Raw genomic sequence first — 19585 nt, forward strand, 5'->3', positions numbered from 1 at the left:
GATATTGTTTAGCGCTTTGAGTGTAACGTGACTGAGCTAGGCCATTAGCGCTTGATTTAGCGCTCCCATCCTTTCTTTGAGCAATGACACTGAATTTTGCATGGAGCGAGATTCACTAGCGCCTGGCACTAAATCTCAAACTTTTCCAAAGTTAGCGCCCGCTCTGGGGCTATAATTAATTTCTCCCCCAAAATGTCTTCCCTTCCGCAGAGAATTCCCTTCAGCAATCTCAATATGAGCCCACCCACACTACATAAATGAAGCTGATCTTGTAAAATCAGGTGGGGTTCAGCACACTAATGGTCAGACAGGTGCTAATAACACACCATCCGACTAACACCTAATTGAAGGTCAAAAAAGGGAAATCCACCACGTCATGTCTAAGAATATTTCTTATTTAAGTTTTTCTCATTAAAATGCATACTAATTATTCCCATGCTGACGACATCCAGCATCCCTCTTGACCCCGTCAATGCTTCTGTGTTTTCAGACTGCTTGTCCGACAACCCGTCTTGGATAAGCCACAGTGTCCTCCAGTTAAACATTGGGAAGACCAAAGCCACTGCCTTCGGCCCCCGTCACAAAGTCGATACTCTTATTATCCATTCCATTCTCCTTCCTGGCCATTATCTCAGGTTGATTCTGACTGTTCTCAACCTTGGTATCTTATTCAGCCCTGAGCTGACCCCTACCTCAGCCCATTTGCTGCTAAAATCCTTATTCATGCCGTTGCCACCTCCAGACCCAACAATTCCAATGTTTTCGCAGTGGAATGAGTAAGTGAGGTGGATGGCCACTGAGTGTCAGTATCTGCGTCTAGTTCTTTACTGCAGCAGACAAGAGCACACTTACATTAAAACAGACTTTATAACAGGAACTATAGTAACATCAAAATGTATTAGGTGTAGAATGTTGTCCTGGCTGGCCTTCCATCCTCCACTGTCTGTAAACTTCATCTCATCCAAAACACTGCTGCCTGCATCCTATCACACACCAAATCCTGTTCACCCATCACCAATGTTCCCGTTAAGCCGCACGGCCACGCATCTGTCTGAAGGTGCCGCGCAAACTGATCACCGGCTTTTCAATGGGGCATTTCGCGCATGTGCAAAATTTTGAATGGGCCGCACAGTCCGTTAAAGGGAGCGTGCACCCCCCCAAAAATTAGGGAAACATTGCCCATCACCCCTGTCATCGAGGACCTACATTGGCTCCAGGTCACACAGTGTAGGTCCCATTTTAAATTCCCTCTAATTTTAAATTCTCATCTTAAATCCTTTCATAGCCTCGCCACTGTCAGTAACTTCCTCCAGCCCTATTAACCTCACCCCACCCTCAACCCAACCAACTGAACTCTCCATTCCACTAACTCTAGGTTTCTGTGCACCCACCTTCCCTTTGCCCCATCATTGTAGGCCGTGCCTTCAGCTGCCTAGCCCCCATGCACTGGAATTCCCTGCTTTAGCCCCTCCATCTCTCTACCTCATCCTTTAAACCCACCTCTTTGGCCAAGCTTTTGGTCACCTCTCCTTGTATCTCATTCTTTGTTTCGGTGTCCATTTATTTCTGAGTACGTCTTTGTGAAACACTTTGGGACTTTTTTTTATATTAAAGACACTATTAAATGTTGTTGTTAATAAATTTAAAGAAACCTTATGTATTCTATCAAATTTAAATGTTCTGTAAATACAACATTTCTTTTACACATCAGTCATGCTCTTACTCAGCAAACTGTTCATGAGCGTTTAATGATTAAACCATTCAAATAACCACTTTTCTACACCTAATACATTTTGATGTTACTATAGTTCCTGTTATAAAGTCTGCTTTAAAGTAAGTGTGCTCTTGTCTGGTGCAGTAAAGAACGAGAGGCAAATACTGACACTCAGTGGCCATCCACCTCACTTATTCATTCCACTGGGAAAATATTTCAAAGAAACATGTGGTTAGGAAATAGAAAGCACACACCATACATACCCTGTCACTGAAGGAAATCACTTGGATAAAACACACTGAACACAGTTACAGAGTTTGGCTAAATTAAGTTTGGCATAATTAATACTATAATGTGTACTGTAGGATTTCATTTGGAATGGGGCAGAATAGGTTAGTTGTGGAGAAATGCTGAGGCACTCATGGGTCCTGATGCAGTGGCAGTTGTGGCTCAGTTGGTAGCACACTCGCCTTTGAGTCAGAAGGTTGTGGGTTCAAATCCCACTCTAGGGACTTGAGCACATAAAGCTAGGCTGACACACCAGTGCAGTGCTGAGGGAGTGCTGCACTGTCGGAGGTGCTGTCTTTCGGATGAGATACTAAACCAAGGCCCTGCCTGCCCTCTCAAGTGGACGTAAAAGATCCCATGGCCACTATTTTGAAGAAGAGCAGGGGAATTATCTCCGGTGTCCTGGCCAATACTTATCCCTCAACCAACATAACAAAAACAGATTATCTGGTCATTATCACAGTGCTGTTTGTGGGAGCTTGCTGTGTGCAAATTGGCTACCACATTACAACAGTGACTACACTCCAAAAGTACTTCAATGGCTGCAAAGCGCTTTGAAACATCCGGTGGTCGTGAAAGGCACTATATAAATGCAAGTCTTTCTTTATTTAGCCAGGGTATTGCCCAATAATATGCGTGATTCTGTGCGTATGGTCACAGGCCACTTGCACAGTCATGGAGTGGAACACCTTTGTGTTCAGGAAAGGAGTGGCATTGGGATCATGGCCCTCAATAACGCTCTGCACTTTGGGAAATCCAGCAAAACAGTAAAAGTGCAAGGCTCTCTCGTGTTGCTGCCTGCTTTCCATGCGAGGGAATTCATGAATACACTGGGTCAGGCAAAGTCATCAAAGTCATATGATGTAACTGTCAGATTTCACATCTATCTTCTCCTGTTGTATGGGAGGGCCTAGAACATAAAAAGCCAAAGGAACAGTTACCTTGACAGCCACTGACAGAGCTGTCCCCATTCTGGAAACAGTTTCTTGGGCCACGATTTTGTCAATGGACGCGGGTTGGGAGCGGGTCAGGTGGTTTCTGGCTTCCAGTCCCACCCCCAACTGCGTCCAGCCCACAGACATGATTTTATGTTGATTGACCTTGTTAAGTGCGCCCTGCGGGCTTGCCAGCCAATTAGGAGGAAGCCAGTCAGATGACGTCATTTGATGACGCGTCATCTGCCGGTTTTCTTAAAGGAACCACGCACAATTTTTTTTTAACAGCTGATTTTTCAGTGTTTGTCAGTATTGAGGTGCTGCAAACACTGACAATCACTGTACAAAGCTGAGCTCTTGCACCCAGGCTCTCCAATGACTCCCTCCATAGGCTAGAATAGATGACAGCTGCAGGTGAGGTGACAGAAGCGATCTGTCACTGGTGAGAGAGGTTCTCCCAATGAGGTGGCACTGGACATGGATTTCAAAACTTGTTACCTACGGAAAAGTCTACATGCATTAAAAATGAATTTCCCAACATTTTCTTACCGCTGAGACTCACCAGTGCACCATTGGATCCTTCACACCACTTCTGCAGCTGTCATCAATGTAGAAACATTACAGCAGACTCGCAACATGCCACACTTACCTGGCGTGCTGTCCGGACGTCGGGGAACCCGAGGCAGAAGTGGCAAAATTTTAAAATAGCCTGTCAACTACCTGTTAATAGGCAGGTAATTGGCTTTAATCCTCTTCCCGCTGCTAGGTGTCGGGTCCATGCGCAAATCGGGGACCCGACACTTGGGAAAATTGTTTGGAGGCGGGTTGATGGCGGGATCGCAACCCGCCATCAATCAAAATGATTTTATCCTTTGACCCGCCTCCAAACCCACCCTCTGAGTGCTGGCAAAATCCAGCCCTCGGTCTCGCTGTAGGAGAGTGGAAAGTTCTGTCGGGGCTCCTTGGGGAATAGTGGTTTTCATGTGCTAATTTTGTGGGACATATCCAATTGCCCTGGCTTATATACATGAGTGGGAGCATAAGGGAAGGTGAAAATGCCTCCTCTGGTCCTTCTCCTCCTTCAGCACCTGCAGATAAAGAGCGATATCTTTATCTGAAAGGCTGTTATAAACAATGAGAGGCCCCTGGCCAAACGGTAACAGACCGCAGACGGGGTGCAGCTTTAAGAAGCTGGAAGCACAGCTTAAAAAAGCACCCAAAAGGAAACCGAGCAGCTATTCAGTACAAATAAAAAAAATGATGAATGCATCTGAACATGAAGGATCCAACATGGTGGCCAAGCCTCCCCTGAAGCAGCCATTTCACATGGTCACTGAATGTCTGGTGTGCTGTTCAAACACTTAGACTGCAGTATCGCATTATCAGATCCTAAAATGTTAAAAGAGATGGTGCAGTGGGTTAGACAGAGGCCTTTCACTCCTGGGACCTGGGTTCAAATCAAGTGTTGACTGGCTGAACAAAAGTATCTGCAGGTTGAAAGAAGTCCACATGACTTGGGCACTTCAATCCAGTTCCTAGTTGTCAAATGCAAAAATGTATCCCTTATCCGAGTGGTTAGAATCTGGAATGCACTGCCTCAGAGGGTGGTGGAAGCAAGTTCAATCGTGGCTTTCAAAAGGGAATTGGATAAGTACCCGAAGGGAAAACATTTGCAGGACAACGGGGAAAGGGTGGGGGAGTGGGACTAGCTGAAGTGCTCTTGCAGAGGGCCGGCGGGCCAAATAGCCTCCTTCTGTGCTATAACCATTCTATGATTTTATAATTTGACACACTTTGGCACAATTGCCAATTTTCCTCAGAAAGGCCTCCGTTGATATATGAATTAGAAAATGCCAAGCAGGTGCTGAACTGAAGTTGAAACACTTTATTGGGACCTAGTTAAAAAAAACATAAATTGGTAAGCTATCGAGGTTGAGAAGATAACATAAACTCTATTTATAATATCTGTTCCTTGTCATTTCTGCTTATAGAAAACTGCTTACGTGTGGTGGGAGCCAAAACTGTGTAAAGAAGGTGTTGCATTGCCAGAGCAAAAAGTGACAGCATGCAAGACAGTAGACTTCTTCTTGAAAATTGGAATAATCACAGGGACAATTACTGCCTTACTATTAATCGCTACAACATGCTACTTCTATAAGAAAAATCAGAAGTGAGTAAATAAATATTACTTTATAGAGATCTTCTGTTAAAAGTTTTCAGATAAATATATTGGAGTTAAGCAATGGGAAGAGAAAGGGACAATTCTCAGTGTGTATTACAGGCTGCCAAACAATGGAGATGGAATAGAGGGGGAGATTTGTATGCAGTTCAGAGCGATATGTAAGAACAACAGGGAAATAACATTGGGTGGTTTTAACTATCCCAAGGTAGGCTTGGATAAAGGTAATGTATATGGTCAAAATGGAGAATGCTTTTTAGAACGCATGTAAGACTGCTTCCTAGATCATTATATTTCTAACCTAACAAGTCCATATTTAATTATAGGAAATTATGTGGGACAAATAACTGATGTGAAAGTAGGGGAACAATTGAGAAATAGCGATCCCACCACAGCTAGGTTCAATGTGAGAATAGAAAAGGATAATGAAAAGTCTATGATAAAGGTGCTCGACTGGAAAAAGGGTAAAGTTCAGTGAGATAAGAAAAGAGGTGATCCAAATTAACTGGGCTGAAAAGTTACCAAACAGGACAACAGATTGGCAGTGGGGAATCTTTAAATTTGAGATGGATGAAGTACAAAATAGATCTATTCCTATAAGGCTGAATAGGAATGCATCAAAGGATAGAGCTTGGAAGGAAAAACAAGGATTAACATTATACACACAATGGAAAGATGCTAAAAGATGTGGAGAAATAGATAGAGCTAGCGGTGCAAATACATATTTCTTTGAAAATGCGAGTGAAAACCGATTAAGCCATAAAAGTCCAGTTGTGTTTTATAAATAGGGGCAAAGAGTACAAGAACAATAAGACAATGATAAATGTGTACAAGGCAATGGTTAGGTCACAGTTACAGTACTGTGTGCTGTAGTGTATGTACCCGTCTACCTTTAAGGGAACTATTGAATGTAACCGTTCACCTTTAAGGGAACTACTTTAGGTGTGGCACTATTTGTTTGGCTTCTGTATACTGTAATACCGATAGTGACCACACCAGTATATAAGTGTTGTAGCAGGATTTCTGGGGCAGATTCGCCCGGACCTTCGAATAGTAAAGACCTGTTTGTTTGTTACTTCTGAAGTCTGTGTATTTATTAACTGCACAACCCACAGACTTTACAGTGGCGACGAGTCCGATCGTACCCTGCGGCAAGACTACCAAAAGCAACGAAGAGCGTCGAAGAGAGACAACCGCCTCGTCGTGCTACCAAAAGAAAACACGAGGCTGCAACAACAGAAAGCAGGAAGACTAACAATAAAAGCTGTATCAGCAACAGGCACTGACTACCCTTCTGCCACGGTGCGGAGTGAGCCGACCAGCAAGAAACAAGGCGGCCGAAGAGACTGTGAGTAGGGGAAGGTGTAGAAGTATCCGGAGGATAAGGGCAGAGCACTCGACCTCGGTCGAGGGGGAGCTGTGCCGGCCAAAAGTCGGGTCCAACGGCGTCGGGTGACAGCCGGACCGCGATCGGGGGAAAACTCCGGGCAGCGACCGCAGCCACGAAGCGCTGAGCCTGCGAGTAGGCGCGGGAAGAGAAACCCAGCCGCAGCCGGGGAGGGAAACACCGGTCTGCGAGAGGGCTGGGGAGGCGAACGGGAACCGTGCGGGTGAGAGCCGGGTGCGGAGAGAGAGACTGCGCGAGAGCCAGTCCAGCGGCTGAGCTGTTCTCCACCAACGGGGTACCCAGGGCCGGTAGCACCGAACGTGCGGGTGAGAGAGCGACAGAGCCGGGTGCGGAGAGAGAGACTGCGCGAGAGCCAGTCCAGCGGCTGAACTGTCCTCCGTTAACGGGGTGTACCCAGCGCCGGTAGAGCCGTGCGGGCGGGAGGAAAAGACATAGCCGAGTAAGGGGAGCTGTGCGGTAGCCAGCCAGCGGCTGAACCTGTCCGCTGTGGGGGAAGCGTACCCCTTCCACCGGGAAGAAACGCGGGAAGCCGCCAGTAGGCGGAGAAGACGCCAGAAGCGGGAAACCGCCATTGAAGTGGGCGGGGCGAGAAAGGAAGAGCGGGAAACCGCCATTTTCGCGGGAAAACCGCCATCTTGATTGACATACCGCCATTGAAGTGGGCGGGGAGAGAAGGAAAGAGCGGGAAACCGCCGATTTCGCAGGAAAACCGCCATCTTAGAAACAAACAAATAAATAAGAATACTTAAAGAAATACTGGTGCTGCTCCCAAGGGAAGAAAGATGCCTAAGCGAGGGAATATTAATGATTTTAATTCTGAGATAGAAGACTGGGCCACGTACGTGGAACGCATCGAGATCTATTGTGAAGCCAACAAAATAGAGGAAGACGACAAGGCGATAATATTGTTAAACTCGATGGGCGCAAAGACATACGGGCTCTTGAAGGATTTACTAGCACCAGCTAAACCGGCGGATCAGTCTTTCGAAGAGATTGTGGTTGTTCTGAAGGACCACTTGAACCCCACACCGTTGATGTTGGCTGAACGATTCAAATTCTATGCAAGAACGCAACGGAAAGACGAAAACAACGCAGAATACTTGGTCGAACTGCGTAGGCTAGCGAAATACTGCCAGTTCGGAGGGAATCTGACAGAGGCACTGCGAGACAAGTTCGTAGGCGGATTGTCCAAGGAAGGGACGCAGAAGCGACTACTGGAAGAGAACGACCTCACACTGGACAGGGCTGTCCTTATAGCTGCATCGCACGAAGCCGCAGCGAAAGGAACGGCGGGAATGCAACTAAAGGCGGCGGCGCTCGGGGTGGACCAAATTACTTCGAGTACAACAAAATGCTATCGTTGTGGGAAGACAACACACGACCAGAATCAATGCTGGCTTAAGAACCAAGAATGTAGGAAATGTGGCAAACTGGGTCACATCGCTAAGGTATGCCGGTCAGGGAAGAAGACCAACAACCAAAGGAAGCCATCACAAGAAAAGTACAACAAGGTATACAAGGGGGCTGAGCAGAGTTCAGACGAACAGAATCCAGACTCAGATCCAAACGGCCAGGAGCTGGGTAGTCTGAGTATCCACCATGTGAGTAAGGAAGCTGACCTACAAACTATCTGGGTCATGCTAAAAATAGCTGGAGTCCAAGTGAAAATGGAGTTGGACACTGGATCAGCTGTATCAGTCATAAATCGAGGGGATTACCACCGGCTATTCTCACACATACCCTTAAGATATACCAAGTTCATATTGCAGACATACACGGGGCATAAAGTATACCCCATGGGAAAAATAAGAGTCAAGGTGAGAGATAGGGGTAAAGAACACCCAAGAATGAACTTGTATGTACTACATGAGGGAGGACCACCACTTCTAGGATGGGAGTGGATCAAGAAAATAGACATGGAATGGCACTACCTACAAGCAATGATGAGTGAGGACTCGGTGCAGACAAGCAGCTCAGACTCTGAGCCGGAAGACGATAAGTCCAGCCCACGTATGAAAAACAAGGTTAACATGAACTCACTGACTAAGGTTGGAAAAACGATGGCGTGCATAAAGCCAGAGAATTCTGAGTCTGTTCAAGTCACAGACATATGCATTACGGAGGAACACCGAGCTCGAACTCAACGTTATTTCAAAGTACGACAACAATTCGAACAATTAAGTTACCGTCTCGTACAAGAGATGAAAACAATGAAAAAGTTCTATGACACCGAATGGGAGAGTCTGGAAAGACAACAGAACCTGCTGGCTCAAGCAGAGAGCGACCATAGTGCCATCGTGACCAATTACCGATCACACCTCCCTTATGATGTTCAGGAGTTAGAATATTTGCATGATCTAGAGATACAGCATAAAGGCAAACCACGCTACACTGAGGATTTTGTTCTGCAATTGGAGACGGAGCTAGTGCAGGCAAGGTTAAGAGAAGCTGAATTGCAGAGTGCACTTAAAGAGATGCAGAAAAAAATCTTGGACATGGAAAAGAGAAACGCTTCTTTACCTGATGTGAATAATGTGGCCATGTTGCAAGAGGAGCTTATCACTCAGTTAAATGAAAATAAACGGAAAATGACTGAGATAGACTGCAAGAATAAAGAAGATTTGATGGCAGTGAGACTTCGAGAGGCAGATAGCATAGCAGCCTTGGCTGAACTCCAACAGGAAATTGCGAAAGAAGCAAATGAAGAGGAATCTTCAGGAAGCCGGGATTTTATTCCAGTTCTTCTCTACGACTCCTTACAAGTAGAGTGTGAGAAGTTGAAAGAACAGTATGAACAGGCCCAGGCTACAATTCTGGAGGGGGTTAACTCGGCAACCTCCGAAAAGCTAGTTTCAGTAGAAGCATATGAACAACTAAAGGTTGAACATGAGCAAGAAGTCCAAAGGCTGCAGGAAATTCTTGATGAGCTCAAGGCCAAGACAGACTCATCGGTAGAAGTTCCATCCATAGATGAGAATTTAGAGGTGAAAGACATGGCAGAACATGAAAGACAAGATGTCCAAGAACTCATAAAAATATTGAAGGAAACCCAAGACAAATATGAGGCGGCAATGACCGAGGTTCAACGACTTGAAGAGCAGAGTCAACTGGGAATCCTTTCAGTGGAAGGGAAGGAAACTGTAAGAAACACAGAGACTGTAAGAATGGGCTCTGAACATGAGCTTGGGAGCATCAAGGCGCAACTTCTTCGAGCGCTTGAAACCAAAGTACAAGAGGAAAGGAAGGTGAAAGCATTGGAGGGTAAGGTGGATGAAATGGTGAAGACTCTGATCCACAGAGTCCCCGTGGAAGAGTTAACGGTCAGCCAACTCCTTCACATGCTGAGAGACAAGACTCCACAATGGGAACACGAGCTTCAATCTGCAAAGGGAAGGAATTCGGAGCTCCCAAAAGTTACGGAAATAACTGAGGTGGCAACACAGATTTTGTGTTACAGTTTACTCTATGAAGAGTTCGTTGAATCACGTCAATGTGAACAGAAGAATGTTGAAACAGCTGCTTCAGTAGAAGGATTAAATAGCCTGATACCGCAATCCCCGGTGGAAGGGAAGGTATTGAACTCACAAATGAGGTCAGTAGTGAAGGAATGGCAGACAACCCAGGAAGAGCGGGATGAGCGGGAGGTTCCTAGAGAGCAAATAATAAAAATGACAACAGAGAAGGTCAAAGACTTAGGTAGCAGTGGGGAAATTAAAAACCAGAGCGTGTCAGGAAGGGGTAGAAGGTGTGGAGTAAAAGGTAAAGTAATAAAAAGGGCAATAGCAGGAACTAAGTGTCACAAAACATATTTGAAAGTTCTCTATCTGAATGCACGTAGCATTCGTAACAAAATAGACGAGTTAAAGGCACAAATAGCTACATATGGGTATGATCTTGTGGCCATTACAGAAACATGGCTGCAGGGTGACAATGCCTGGGAATTAAACATACCAGGTTATTTAACAATCAGGAAGGACAGGCAGGAAGGAAGGGGAGGTGGGGTGGCTATGTTAATAAAGGAAGGAATCACTGTAATACAGAGAAATGATATTGGGTCAAAGGATCAGGATAATGAAACAGTTTGGGTGGAGATAAGGAATAATAAGGGGAAAAAAACACTAGTGGGTGTAGTATATAGGCCTCCGAACAGTCGCAACTCGGTTGGACTGAGTATCAATCAGGAAATAGTTGAGGCTTGTAATAAGGGAACATCTATAATTATGGGGGATTTTAACTATCATATAAATTGGACGAATCAAATTGGGCAGGGCTGCCTTGAGGATGAGTTCATTGAGTGTATTAGGGATGGGTTTCTTGAGCAGTATGTAACTGAACCAACCAGGGGGCAAGCAACCTTAGATCTGGTCCTGTGTAACGAGACAGGATTAATTAAAAATGTCCTAGTAAAGGATCCCCTTGGAATGAGTGACCATAACATGGTTGAATTCCATATTCAGTTAGAGGGTGAGGAGGCTGTATCTCAAACAAGCGTGCTAAGCTTGAATAAAGGAGACTATGAAGGTATGAGAGCGGAATTGAGTAAAGTGGATTGGGAAAATAGGTTAAAGGATAAGACGATACATGATCAGTGGTGTACATTTAAGGAGTTATTTTACAAATTCCAAAAAAAGTATATTCCACTGAGAAAAAAAGGGTGTAAAAGAAAAGACAGCCATCCGTGGCTAAGTAAAGAAATTAAGGATAGTATTCGACTAAAAACAAGGGCATATAAGGTAGCCAAATCTAGTGGGAGGATAGAGGATTGGGAAAACTTTAAAAGACAGCAAAAAATAACAAAAAGATTGATTAAGAAAGGGAAGATAGATTATGAAAGTAAATTAGCAAAAAATATAAAGACAGATAGTAAGAGTCTTTATAGTTATATAAAAAGAAAAAGGGTGGCTAAAGTAAATGTTGGTCCCTTAGAGGATGAGACCGGGAAATTAATGGTGGGAAATATGGAGATGGCAAAAACACTGAATGAATATTTTGTATCAGTCTTTACAGTAGAGGACACCAAGAATATCCCAACACTTGACAAGCAGGGGGCTATAGGGGGGGGAGGAGCTAAATACGATTAAAATCACTAAGGAAGTAGTACTTGGTAAAATAATGGGACTCAAGGCGGATAAATCACCTGGACCTGATGGCTTACATCCCAGGGTTTTGAGGGAAGTGGCGGTAGGGATTGTGGATGCATTGGTAATAATCTTCCAAAACTCCCTGGACTCAGCAAAGGTCCCGGCAGACTGGAAAACTGCTAATGTAACACCCTTATTCAAAAAGGGCAGTAGACAGAAGGCTGGAAACTATAGACCGGTTAGCCTAACATCTGTGGTAGGTAAAATTTTGGAGTCCATTATTAAGGAGACAGTAACAGGACATTTGGATAATCATAATTTAATAAGACAAAGTCAGCATGGTTTTATGAAGGGGAAGTCATGTTTGACAAATTTGCTGGAGTTCTTTGAGGAAGTAACATATAGGGTGGATAAAGGTGAACCAGTGGACGTAGTGTATTTAGACTTCCAAAAGGCATTTGACAAGGTGCCACACAAAAGATTATTGCTTAAGATAAAAAATCACGGGATTGGGGGTAATATTCTGGCATGGATAGAGGATTGACTATCTAACAGAAGGCAGAGAGTTGGGATAAATGGTTCATATTCAGACTGGCAATCAGTAACCAGTGGTGTTCCGCAGGGGTCAGTGCTGGGTCCCCAACTCTTTACAATCTATATTAACGATTTGGAGGAGGGGACCGAGTGTAACACATCAAAGTTTGCAGATGATACTAAGATGGGAGGGAAAGTAGTGAGTGAGGAGGACATAAAAAACCTGCAAGGGGACATAGACAGGCTAAGTAAGTGGGCAGAGATTTGGCAGATGGAATACAATACTGGAAAGTGTGAGGTTATGCACTTTGGCAGGAAAAATCGTAGAGCAAGTTATTATCTTAATGGCAAGAAACTTGAAAGTACTGAAGTACAAAGGGATCTGGGGGTCCTGGTGCACGAAACTCAAAAGGTTAGTATGCAGGTGCAGCAAGTGATTAAGAAGGCCAATGGAATGTTGGCTTTCATTGCTAGGGGGATAGAATATAAAAATAGGGAGGTATTGCTTCAGTTGTACAAGGTATTGGTGAGACCGCACCTGGAATACTGCATACAGTTTTGGTGTCCATACTTAAGAAAGGACATACTTGCTCTCGAGTCAGTACAAAGAAGGTTCACTCGATTAATCCCGGGGATGAGGGGATGGACATATGAGGAGAGGTTGAGTAGATTGGGACTCTACTCATTGGAGTTCAGAAGAATGAGAGGCGATCTTATTGAAACATATAAGATTATGAAGGGGTTGGATCGGGTGGATGCAGGGAGGATGTTCCAGATGATGGGTGAAACTAGAACTAGGGGGCATAGTCTTAGAATAAGGGGCTGCTCTTTCAAAACTGAGATGAGGAGGAACTACTTCACTCAGAGGGTGGTAGGTCCATGGAATATGCTGCCCCAAAAAGCTGTCGAAGCTACATCATTACATAAATTTAAAACAGAAATAGACAGTTTCCTAGTAGAAAAGGGAATTAAGGGTTACGGGGAGCGGGCAGGAATTTGGACATGAGTCTAGGTTTGGATAGGTCATGGCCCTGTGGGTAGCGGAGCGGGCCCAGGGGCCGTGTAGCCTGATCCTGCTCCTGTTTTCGTGTGTCTAATGCTGTTAGATTCAGGAGATAGTCCTGTCATAGTGGATTGGCGGTTAGGATCAGATCAGCCATGATCTTATTGAATGGCGGAGCAGGCTCGAGGGGCCAATTGGCCTACTCCTGCTCCTATTTCTTATGTTCTTATGAATATGAATGCATGAAGAAGTCTTTTCAAGAAAGATGTCTAGGGAAGGAACCACCGTCAGCTAACGTCCAGACGGGTGAGGAGGAAGAAGAAGGCTCTCTCGCTGGCCTAACTCAGGACGAACCCGAATATTACCATGACCTGTTGAGTGACACTGAATATTACGAGGATGTGGTCTGCCCAGCTTGTGATGAAAACTCCCAAAGTGCTGAAATCCGGAGGAAGCACTTAAGGTCTAAGGAACATAGAGAGTTGGTGGCGCTACAGCTGGCAGCCGAGAAAGGAGCTCCGAGAGTTTCAAAAAGGCAGAAAAGGAAAAGAAGAAGCAGAAGATAATAACTGTCTAGAATATTAGCACTTCTACCATCTCAGGCGGGGCACTACGAAAGGAGCTAAATTAGTTGAAAAACTGGAAAATGTCAAGACAGCCAGTTGGTTGTAAAAGTCCGCACTGCTGGTTCAACAGGACGAAAGTTCAAGCTGTTACGTCAAGAAAAAGGCTATGGAGGAGTCACGCTAGCCAGGTGAACCGGCTACACCAAAGAAATGTTGTTCGGAACGAGTCAAGATCAGAGACTGAATCTATGAACTGTTTCCGCAGAGACTGAACCTGTGAACTGTTCCCACCAAGATTATATCTGTAAATTGTTTTATATGACATTGACTCCACCGAGATTATATCTGTAATTTGTTTATAGGAAGTTGAAGATATGTATGTTTAACGGAGACTCTGTAAGTAATAAGCTAAAAAGGGAGGATTGTAGTGTATGTACCCGTCTACCTTTAAGGGAACTATTGAATGTAACCGTTCACCTTTAAGGGAACTACTTTAGGTGTGGCACTATTTGTTTGGCTTCTGTATACTGTAATACCGATAGTGACCACACCAGTATATAAGTGTTGTAGCAGGATGTCTGGGGCAGATTCGCCCGGACCTTCGAATAGTAAAGACCTGTTTGTTTGTTACTTCTGAAGTCTGTGTATTTATTAACTGCACAACCCACAGACTTTACATGTGCAGTTTTGGGTGTCCCATTATAGAAAGGACATTAAAGCCATAGAAAAGTGCACAGTGTAAATTCACCAGGATAATACCAGAGATGGGAAAAATAATGATAAGGAGAGACTTGAGATACTGGGACTAATTCTACTGGAGCAAAGAAGACTAACAGGTTATTTAAGTGAAGGTTTTAAAATTACAGGAAACTTTCATTTAACCGGAGGTTAAATGTCCGGAAAGCTCTATCTACTGGCAAAATTCAGGAGCCGTTTCCTATAAGTTTTTTTACTTCTCGTTGCTTTTTTTTTCCAGTCAGGCTCTGCAAGGTCTAGCTGAAGCTGTTGCTTAGCTACAGAGACGCTTTTAAGCTGCAGCCGACTGTTTTGAAGCTGTTGCAGGGTTTGTTGATTCATACGGAGCTCAAAAGCTCCATAAGTTTTAATATTAGCGCTGGTTTGTATGGCAGTTTTGATGGTACGGCACCAGCTCGATCCCGTCAGTGTTGGATATCAGAAAGTTTCCTGTATTAAGAGTTTTGATAGACTGAATAAGGAAAAGTATTTTCTCTGACTGGAGAGCCAGTGATGAAAGGTCATTAATTTAAAATTATCAATGAGTGAGGAGAGAGATTACGAGAAATGTCTTCATACGGTAGGTTGTTGGAGCATAGAATGCTTTGTCACAGGGAGTGCTTCCAGCAGAGACCATTGCATTTTTAAAGGAAAATTGGATAAATAGTTGAAGCAGAGGGAGATACAAGGCTGGGGAAAGTGCAGGGCAGTAGAATTAGTTTTGGAGAGCTTTAACAAAGAGCCAGTACAGATGCAATGGGCCAAATAGCCTCCTTCTGTGCTGTACACCTTTGGGATTCTCTTTGGGAATTGTTCCATGAATGAGTTCTTGATTTACAAACAATTAAAAAATGTCATAATCCCAAATCTCACAAAGCATTTTAATAACATTAAATTTGCACCCAATCTGAATAGAAATTGGCCTGATTTGACTCAAATAATACATGGAACAGTAACATTACAAGAAAGTGCTGCAGAAATCAACTAGTGGCAAAAACAATGTTGAATCTAAATATTCATTGATGTGGCATAGAGTATTGAACAACGTGCAAGCCCGGGGTATCAAATAATAAATATTAAATGATTTGAACAGTTAAGTCACTGTCTTGAGTTAGGCTCTCTTGTACATGTAATGTCTGTAAACAGCTGCTTTAAAATAGCACAGACTTCAATAAATAGATATTATTCAATGCATAAATTCTAAGTAGGATACAGAAAGATAGCATGGTGTTTGCAATTCCCTTATTTATATGAAATATTTGTCTCCAATATTATTATAAGACACTGTCATGAAAAATTTCTAATTTCCAATATGACTCACTTTTAAACATCCTGTGTGGGATAAGTTTTAAAAGTCGTATAAAGTACAACTTTTATATATGCTTCACACTTGTACTTGAATTGTGTTTAGGTTAGAGTACAAGTACTGCAAACTGGTGATGAATGCCAATGCTAAAGACGGTGAACTGCCAGCTGTGGATAGCTGTGCTATAATGGAAGGTGAAGACATGGAAGACGATTTGATTTTTATGAGCAGAAAATCATTCTTTGGAAAGATAAAGTCAATTGCTACTAAGGTATGTTGACATTTGATGACTTAACTGTACTGGGGCGAGTATTTGGTTAGTAATACTAACTGTTATACATGTTTTTCTTTAATAATTAAAAACTGCTGTTCACTAAATAAAAGGTAGTTTAACACAAAGTAATCAAACAGCATTTTTTCATTTACTTAACACCTACAGTTTTCTTTCTTTCATTGAAATTTCCTATCATTGGGACAGAATACGACTAAGCCAAGTTTTTGAAGTGTTTGAATCAATAGGGTGAAATTCCTGTTTAAAACTATGACATAGAAAATGATAGGACTTTCACAACACAAATGGCAACCAACAACCAGAAGTAATTCTTTACAAGTTTAAATGTCACCATAAATTTGAACCCTGAAACTGGGTTAATGCCTTAAATGTATCTGTTTTGATGTAGAATATACACACAGTATTTCATTTTCATTGTTTTACTATTTTTGTTCCTCCACTTTTCTCCCTTCTGTCTTGAAGCTCGTAACTCATATTGGGGTACAGTTTCACAGGCATTAACTGCTTTTCCAGTGTCTTGCCCCAACAGACTATTCCTCCTGTGTAGTCTAGAAAGCGAATGCCAGCAGGCTGTTCGACTGTGCAGCGCATTGTAGCTGAGACCTTACCTGTTGTCCACATTCGCCCGCTTTCGGGAAGGAGTTATTGGATAGCAACCATGAGCAGGTGTCCTGCTTGATGTCGTCCCCTCCCTAGCTCAGGAGCACAGAGGGCATTGTAATATCCCTATCGCCAAGCTGGTTGAGGTCAGCTAATTCAACATGGACCAGGACTTGAGCGTGGGATCTTACTGGTTGTGTGGCTCACGTGCACACTCAGCAGAAAATGTTCCAACTTGAACCAATCGGGAGTTTCATCCTGTCACAATTACAGGACAATTGCCAAAGTTTTAGAAGGTATATTTAATCATGTGGTACGGCCTGCAGTATTCCCATTTATTTTGTCTCCATTATTGATGACATAGATTATTGTAAATATATTTTTTAAATTATGTACCTGCAGAACTAATTTAGTCACGCACTTGTGTTGACTGTCTATCTTTGGACTATGAAATGAAGTGGCATCGCTAACCCTTAATGATGTGTCTCCTGATACTCTTCTGTCTGCCTCTATCTCTCATTGTTAATGCAAATGTTTACATTTGGACTGTCTGGATTTTTTTTTAGCCTTCATATGTACATGATCCTGATATAGAAGAATGTTTTGCCCTAGGAAACACAGTCTTAGACTGAAGCTCAGTGTCCTCCACTTAGATAGAAATGGTGAGCAATAGATGAGGAAAGAAACAAATAAATCAGATGGTAAAATAAAGCTAATGATTTATGGAAATTGATTGTATGCAGTAACAATGGGGAGGGGTAAAACAACAGATTTTCTTTGATTCCATCAGTAATTGTAATATTATAATACTTAGAACAATAGTAAATTCTAACAGAATTATTTTTGATTACTTTTCAATCCCATGAACATGTAACCCCGCTATTCAAGAAAGGAAGGAGAGAGAAAACAGGGAACTTCAAGCCAGTTAGCCTGACTTCAGTCGTCGGGGAAATGCTGGAATCCATTATTAAGGAAGTGGTAACAGGGCACTTAGAAAATCATAATATGATTAGGCAGAGTCAACATGGTTTTATGGAAGGGAAATCGTGTTTGACAAATTTATTCGAGTTTTTTGAGGATCTAACTAGCAGGGTAGATAAAGGAGAACCAATGGATGTAGTGTACTTGGATTTCCAACAAGGATTCGAGAAGGTACCACAAAAAAGGTTGTTACACAAGGTAAGGGCTCATGGGGTTGGGGGTAATTTAGTAGCATGGATAGAGGATTGGTTAACGGACAGAAAACAGAGAGTAGAGAAACACGGATCATTCTCAGGTTGGCAGGCTGTAACTAGTGGGGTGCCGCGAGGATCAGTGCTTGGGCCTCAGCTATTTACAATCTATATTCATGAAGGGATTGAGTGTAATGTGTCCAAGTTTGCTGACGATACAAAGCTAGGTGGGAAAGTAAGTTGGTCTCCTTATCTAAGGAAGGACATACTTGCCTTAGAGGCAATGCAACAAAGGTTCACTAGATTGATTCCTGGGATGAGAGGGTTGTCCTATGTGGAGAGATCGAGTAGATTGGGCCTATACTGTCTGGAGTTTAGAAGAATGAGAGGTGATCTCATTGAAACATACAAGATTCTGAGGAGTTTGACAGGATGGATGCTGAAAGATTGTTTTCCCTGGCCGGAGAGTCTAGAACTAGGGGGCATAGTCTTAGGATAAGGGGTCGGCCATTTAAGACTGAGATGAGGAGGAATTTCTTCATTCAGAGGGTTGTGAATCTTTGGAATTCTCCCCAAAAGGGCTGTGGATGATCATTCGTTCAGTATATTCAAGGCTGAGATAGCTAAATATTTGGCCTCTAGGGGAATCAAGGGATGTGGGGATCGGGCGGGAAAGTGGAGTTGAGGTCGAAAATCAGCCATGATCTTATTGAATGGTGGAGCAGGCTTGAGGGGCCGAATGGTCTACTCCTGTTCCTAACTCTTATGTATGCTTAAAGTTCACTTCTCATAGTTACGTGCATAACTTGCATTTATATAACACCCTTAAAGTAGAAAATTCTGTTAACATGCGTCACAAAGGAGAAAAGGTATAAGCTTTGTAAAACCTTTGCGGGAGTGCTATGAGGGATGACCAACAGTTTGGCTGAAGAGTTATGTTTTGAGAAGTCTTTTAAAGGTGGCGAGGGAGGTAATGAGACACAGGGTTTTGGAAAAGGAGTTCTCCAAAATACTAATGCCCTGGTGGCTGAAGGCCTTGCCGCCAAAGATGGAGTGGAAGCAGAACGAGATGCTCAGGAGGCCAGAGTCAGAGGACCACGGGGCTGCAGAAGGTTGCTGAAGTAGCCTGGGCTGAGGCCATGGAGGGATTTGTAGATAAGAACTAAGATTTTAAATGAGATCCATTGGGGGATGTGGAGCAAATAACAGATCTTAACAGACCACACACATACATTGCAATTACCTCATATAAACAACTGAAGCCAAAGATTTATCAGTGCCTCTATGAATAGTTTATTGTATCCATATTTTTATATATATATATGGATACCAGTACTCGGCAGTGCAATGAACTCTCATTGTAAACGCTTCGTTATACAACTGCCTTGGTTCTAAAACGATTCTTTCACAGTTCATATTCCAGGGCTTTTATAACAACAGCAACTTATTATATTTATATAACGCCTTTAACATAATAAAACCTCCCAAGGCGCTTCACAGGAGTGTTAGCAAAGAAATGTTTTACACTGAGCTATTAGGGCAGATGACCAAAAGCTTGGTTGAAGAGGTAGGTTTTAAGGAGCGTCTTAAAGGGGGAAAGAGAAGTGGAGAGGTAAAGAGATGTAGGGAGAGAATTCCAGAGCTTAGGACCTAGGCAGCTGAAGGCATGGCCGCCAGTGATGGAGCATTTAAAATTGGAGATGCTCAAAAGGCCAGAATAGGCAGAACGCAAAGGTCTAGGGGGATTATAGGGCCGGAGGAGATTCCAGAAA

At 43.3% G+C, this 19585-nt stretch overlaps 1 protein-coding gene across 2 annotated transcripts in view; it reads left to right on the forward strand.

The window, feature by feature from the left end:
• Positions 1 to 19585, forward strand: part of elapor1 (endosome-lysosome associated apoptosis and autophagy regulator 1) — a 143731-nt gene that overhangs the window by 109689 nt on the left and 14457 nt on the right. Inside the window, exons 20-22 of one of the 2 annotated variants that reach the window (XM_086011319.1) lie at positions 4929 to 5107; positions 15855 to 16020; positions 17208 to 17297. In XM_086011319.1, the coding sequence (XP_085867445.1) occupies positions 4929 to 5107; positions 15855 to 16020; positions 17208 to 17273 (411 nt within the window). In that variant the 3' untranslated portion in view covers positions 17274 to 17297. Of the gene's footprint in view, positions 1 to 4928; positions 5108 to 15854; positions 16021 to 17207; positions 17298 to 19585 lie in introns of those variants that run through there. The other variant, XM_086011318.1, reaches the window with a different exon arrangement.

The sequence above is a fragment of the Somniosus microcephalus genome, chromosome 18 (genome assembly GCF_052327205.1).
Source record: "Somniosus microcephalus isolate GS21.2 chromosome 18, FLI_Smic_1.0, whole genome shotgun sequence".
Taxonomy (NCBI): Eukaryota; Metazoa; Chordata; class Chondrichthyes; order Squaliformes; family Somniosidae; genus Somniosus; species Somniosus microcephalus.